This window comes from Ptychodera flava, chromosome 13 (assembly GCF_041260155.1).
Source record: "Ptychodera flava strain L36383 chromosome 13, AS_Pfla_20210202, whole genome shotgun sequence".
Lineage (NCBI taxonomy): Eukaryota > Metazoa > Hemichordata > Enteropneusta > Ptychoderidae > Ptychodera > Ptychodera flava.
This window is the reverse complement of record NC_091940.1, coordinates 34486818-34492817: the sequence shown is the minus strand read 5'-3', so window position 1 is coordinate 34492817 and position 6000 is coordinate 34486818. Positions and strand designations below refer to the sequence as shown.

At 37.0% G+C, this 6000-nt stretch overlaps 1 protein-coding gene across 1 annotated transcript; it reads left to right on the top strand.

Annotated features, from left to right (window-relative positions):
• LOC139148764 (uncharacterized) lies at window positions 1-4427 on the top strand. Its single transcript, XM_070720222.1, has 3 exons — window positions 1-205; window positions 2258-2488; window positions 2694-4427. The coding sequence occupies exons 1-3, from the start codon at window positions 64-66 to the stop codon at window positions 2909-2911; spliced, it is 591 nt and encodes a 196-aa protein (XP_070576323.1). The 5' UTR covers window positions 1-63; the 3' UTR covers window positions 2912-4427.
• The last annotated feature ends 1573 nt before the right edge of the window (window positions 4428-6000 follow it).

The window sequence follows — 6000 nt, the reverse complement described above, 5'->3', positions numbered from 1 at the left end:
TTTAAAAACACGGTTATCAAGGTCAGCAAAGGCAAGGATGGTGGTGTTGTTTGTGGAAGATTAATGGCAGATGTATTCGAACCCAATGGAGAGAAATCCTTGGAGTGTATAGATGGCGCCGTCGGTCGTTATTTAACTCTGACAAAAGAAGGAAGTCGATATCCTCGAGCGATTTATCTTTGCGAGTTAGAGGTCTATGGACAAGGTAGCTGCAGATGGATGGATGGATGGATGGATGGATGGATGGATGGATGGATGGATGGATAGATGGATGGATTGATATGTGTATGTGTATATGAAGGTAGGTAGGTAGGTATGCATGTATGAATGCATGGATGTGAGTATGTATGCAAACGTATCTGTATGTTTATATGTCAGTTAATATCAGTCATGCATGTTTTCGCAATGTGTGGAGAACAAATGTATACAGTTAACTTGATGTCTTTCATTTAATCGTATTCAATCGCGTTCTCTACCAACCTAACGATCGGTCGGAAGCTATGTTTACGGTCCTGTCCCTTAGATGGAGCAACTGTACATGCCAATGTCGGGCATGATGGTTAAGGCAGATAAATTCATCAGAAAACATTTCAGCTGAGAACTGTAAAACGTTGTAAAAGGCAATGCACTAAAAGACACTGCACATGCATGGAAATTTGTAACGCAATGCAATCAAATACATGTATTACCACCACCTTACAATTTCATTTCGATGTTTCATGTACTAATCCTCTTCTCAGAATCCACTGTATTTAAACTTGGTAAAAGGGACAGTGTACTGTAATCTAAATATTTTTTCTGGCGCCTCCTTTTGAATTTGGCAGAATCTCATTCACGATTTTGAGTGGTTCAAACAATAACACGGACGTGTTTTAAAAAAGGGATGATGTTAAAAACCTTTACTAAACTAAAAGAATGGCAATGATGACGATTCACACATGTACGTGAATTTATAACTTGACACGATGAAACATAGTAATGATAGGCCATTTTTTATAGGTTTTTCATGTCTTGAGTCTTTTAGAGTTGTATCAGTAGATGGATTGTAACACTCTTATATGATGTCGATGTAAACTAAAGTACACGTGCAGGTCATTTAGTGTTGAGAAGTGATCACTGCACTGTGACAAGCATGTTGCGTTCCAACAGCATAAAGGCCACATGGTCTCCAGTCCAATACTTTGCAGTGCATTTTTCAATTACCTGCATGTTATTAAAATCTAACCAGGATAGAAGCAGAAGAGATCAACAGCTCAAGCAAACAAATTTTATCAAGTGGGGTACTACGAGTATGTCATCCAAGATGATCTTTCTTATTTATTACAAGGGGTACATTTCCCTATATGATAACGTGAAAGGAAGAATTTGAAAAATGAGCAAATCTATTCTTTCCTTTGCTTAAAAAAGCATATTTTTCTTTTGTTGTTATAATGATATTGTTTCGTGCTTATATATTTATTTGATTCATTTTTTATAGCAGCGGCTTACATGAATCATACACTCACTAAATTTTTGACGCGTCTGAAGATGAAAAAGGTACACTAGATTATTAAGGTGTAATAATATGTTGATTTTTGGCACCTTTTCAATTTGGCAGATTCTCAATTACTCATTATGATTTTCGTCGGTGGCCCAAACCAAAATACGGACGTGTATTCATCAAGGGATGATGTTAAAAACTTTACTAAGAGGATGACTATGATGACGATGCACACATGTACGTGAATTTATCACTTGATACGATGGAACATAGTAATGATAGGCCATTTTGTCATTAGTTTTCATGTCTTGAGCCTTTTGGGAGGGGGGTTGTATCAGTAGATGGATTGTAACACTCTTATATGATAACAATGTAAACTGAAGTACATGTGCAGGTCATTAAGTGTTTAGAAGTGACCACTTTACTGTGACAAACTTATTACGTTCCAACAGCACGGAGGCCACATGATCTCCGGCTCATTACTTTGCTGTGCATTTTTCAATTAACTGCATGTTATTCAAATGTAACCAGGCCACAAACAGCAAAGATCAACAGCTCAAGCAAACAAAAGTTGTCAAGTGGGGACTACTCGTATGTCATCCAAGATGACCTTTCTTATGAATTTCTAGATGTACATTTCCCTATATTTTAACGTTAAAGAATAATTTGGAAGATGTGAAAATTGTCTTTAGTTTGCATAAAAAGCATATTTTCCCTTGTTGTCATAATGGCATGGTGGCATGCTTATGTATTTCTTTAATTCTGTTTAAATGCCAGAGCCTGATGACAATCTTGCACTCGGTAAACCTGTGACGGGTGTGAATCTGGAACAAGGTACACTAGACACACTGCCGAACCTAGTCGATGGTAAAGCAAACATATGTGCAGATTCGGGTCCGATGGTGAAGCAACCTTCATTTCAGATTGATTTGGGGTGCGTACGTCTGATTAAGAGCGTAAAACTGGTCTTTCCAAGTGGATGTACAGAGGCTCTGTCCAAGGTGGGCTGTAAGTATTTAGCAAGATGAACATTAACAAGTATTACAGCGATTTCTATATATTTAGGGGTTTTTTCTGAAATCTATAAGTGTTAAGAATTCTTTACACTCCGCAATATTATTTTAAACGCATGTTTGGCATTACAATCTTTTTGAAAAATCGCTTATTTGTGTTTGTATTTATTGATGTGATTTTTACCGTCTTTCCTTTGAAGGTGGATTTAAAAACACGGTTATCAAGGTAAGCAAGGCCAAAGATGGTGGTGTTGTTTGTGGAAGATTATCGGCAGAGGTATTCGAACCCAATGGAGAGAAATCCTTGGAGTGTATAGATGGCGCCGTCGGTCGTTATTTAACTCTGACAAAAGAAGGAAGTCGATATCCTCGAGCGATTTATCTTTGCGAGTTAGAGGTCTATGGACGCCGCATGTAAGATAAATGTCTCGGGTCTTTGAGATGTAAGGTGTCTTCCCGGTCCAGGAACCGCCAATGTTAAGGATATCATCTTATTACTACTAAAATGTAGTTAAGAACTTGCATTTTTGTGAGTTAATATTAAAGATAGCAATTTCAATTTTTCATTTTTTTACCGGGCATTTCTTGTCATTGAATACTTCAAATCTCAACAACAGTAAGCATGTATCTTACATCTTTAAGAGACTTCATATATTTTCCTTTGCTGAAGAAAGAAGGGCATTGCCTTTGCACAATTTAATTACTTTTGAAACATCACGCCGTTTCTGTTGTCCTGCGCTTGTACGAGGTCTGGCGCCGCGGCTTATAAAGCACAATTATGAGAATGGCGTGAAACATAGCAAAGCGAAAACAAACATTAGGCCTTCTGTGTTATGATAGATAAAAAACCATGTTTTTATCAAGTTTCATCGATGTGATAGCGATATCGAATATCTATCACAAGATTATTATTGTGAGAAAATACATTGGAAAGGTTACGTTTCACTGTCATTGGAGGAAAACTTTGTATATTATGACATTAATAACTTTTAGCCCAAGACAGACGATCAAAACTGAATGATCTGATGTTTTTCCATCATGAGGTCCATAGAATACCATATTTAACATTTCCAGTTTCTTGCCCTAGCTTGTGAACATTTCATTTGTTACCAATACGGTTGCTGTCTGTTTTTCCCTTTTCATGCAAAGCCAGCTTGAGTTTCTTCTTTAGTAAGATTACAAAGTACAAATTTGAAATTCTTCTGATTGGAGACGGCTACAGATTGTTGCATATTGAAATGCATTCTTCGTTTCACCGGAGTGCAACTTTTGCCTTCTGCAATTACAGGTTTGCTGTAAACAAAGTCCCTGTCAGGCGCCGGGACTATGTTTTCGATAACATTGAGTTGAATATGTCTTTGTGATCTAGCATTATTTCTGTCTTTTAAAATTTAAAAAGGGCAAGTTGTTTTTAATATGGTGCATGTGTCACAATGTCACTGTTGAGACGAATAGACTGCATTTCTGGTCTTTGAGCGACGCAGTATATGAAATCTCATGTAGATCTAGAAAACAAATTCTGACACATCATGAAGACCCTCAGATGTCAGATTATCAGACTGTCAGATATAGATCCTCTTTTCCTATAGACCAAGGTTAGATATATCTTCACACTACTGCCTATATCATAAAGACTGCTTGTCATGACATGCCTCGTCAAGTATGATGATGTTACATTATATGTTTGCTGTAGGTTTCATGACATCAAGGGTTATAGGGTATAACAATATAGGTTTTGAATTATAGACTAAGTTTACTCGATCCTGTAATGTTATGTCATGTAAGGCACGTTCAGGTTAATTTATTACCGTATCAGTTGGAACACTTTCCCTTTTGAACAATCAGACATGAATTTCACATCACATCTTTCGGAACCGCCGGGCACCTTTAATTTACGATAATAAATCATTCCTCTAAAGTTCAAGTTCAGCCCTACACATCGTCGTCTGGTTCATGATTGCAATGCACACACCCGTACAGCCAGAATCCTTTCCCTGGAAACAGAGAGAGAGAGAGAGAGAGAGAGAGAGAGAGAGAGAGAGAGAGAGAGAGAGAGAGAGAGAGAGAGAGAGAGAGAGAGAGAGAGAGAGAGATTTTGGAACGGAAGTGCTTTATTGTCTTTAAATGTTTTTAAAGGTGTCGAGCATCTATAATGTCGGTTTGTGAAACAATGACGAAGAAATGGGGAAAACTTTGTAATTGTGTGAATCTAAAGGTTCGCTATCTGTGACGCTGTACGTTTTTCAGAATTTTTGTTGCACATGCACGTATGTATCATCAATTAGTTAATCGGTGTCATCTTTATCCATGTACCTCATCCTATTGTTGAAGTTTTTAACTTATCTGATCAGTTAATACAAATTGTTCATAATTTGTTTTTATTAAGCTATGAAGCAAAGATCGTGTAAGTCCAACACTTCACAGGTCCACAGGGTATATACCTTGGGCCATACAGTGTACACTTTGACCTAAAATGATAACTTTAAACTCTTCAACATTGCATTTTAAACTGATTCGTTCGAATGCCAAACAACTGTACTTACATCAAAGGTGTGCATCACAAGGGTAGATCGAGTCTGGCATCGACTTACGGTGGTACATATTGTTTTATATGAAGTAGGGCACGTGAACAAATACCATCATGTAAACGAAAAGTCGGAGAATTTTGAAACTGCGCCCTCAATATGCGCCTTAGTTGGAGGAATTTGAATTCTTAATATACAACAAATCTCTTGTATAGTATACAAAAAATTAAGTTTTCAAGGTATTGGTTTAGAGAAAATCGAGTATTTAACTGATATACCCGATTGACGCATAATGGAGAATTGCAGCCATCGTGAATTCCGAACACTGTTTCTGTCCAATCAAAAATTTGCATAATTTGCATACTTAAATAATTTTGTTATTGATTGTGAAAGAAAATGGTTTGATGTTCCCAGAACAAGGAGTGAGCAAACGAAGAACACTTCTTTCCAAGGCGCATATGACTTTTAATAAATCCTATTTTCGTCTTCTATTAAAATCACTCCAGACGCCGCAGATGTTTCAGTGAACATGCATTATGCTGCTGCTGAAGAATATCGAAAAAGCTATATAAGAAAACATATCTAACACAGCGATAGACACTATTATACATGATAAAAACATTCAAATGCTTGTGTGGAATGCTATTCTTTTTTCTCGTCACCTTAGTGTTTATCTTATTTATTTCCACATAAAAACTTTGCAAAACTCAGCAGTTTTAGTACGAAAAGTACATTTCTTCTTACAATCGCTAAATCTGATATGGAGCCCATTGCATTTTTGTAACACACAATCCCTTCACTCACCACTACATTACGTGCGAAAGGCACGTCTCCAACAAATGATTACTAAATATAATGAAACTACTGAAATCATGCTCAAAATGGAAAAGTTCTAAAGTGTTTCCTCGCTGGGGGCGCACTTGTAAACTCCCAGTTTTGACATAACGTTTATGAAAACGTTGATTGAACTCATGAGATCACG

Excerpts from the sequence above, each read along its gene's own strand:
- LOC139148764 (XM_070720222.1), top strand. The coding sequence starts at position 64 with ATGGCAGATGTATTCGAACCCAATGGAGAGAAATCCTTGGAGTGTATA. Across the intron at positions 206-2,257 it reads GTTAGAGGTCTATGGACAAG|AGCCTGATGACAATCTTGCA; the intron begins GTAGCTGCAGAT and ends TTTAAATGCCAG. Across the intron at positions 2,489-2,693 it reads GGCTCTGTCCAAGGTGGGCT|GTGGATTTAAAAACACGGTT; the intron begins GTAAGTATTTAG and ends TTTCCTTTGAAG.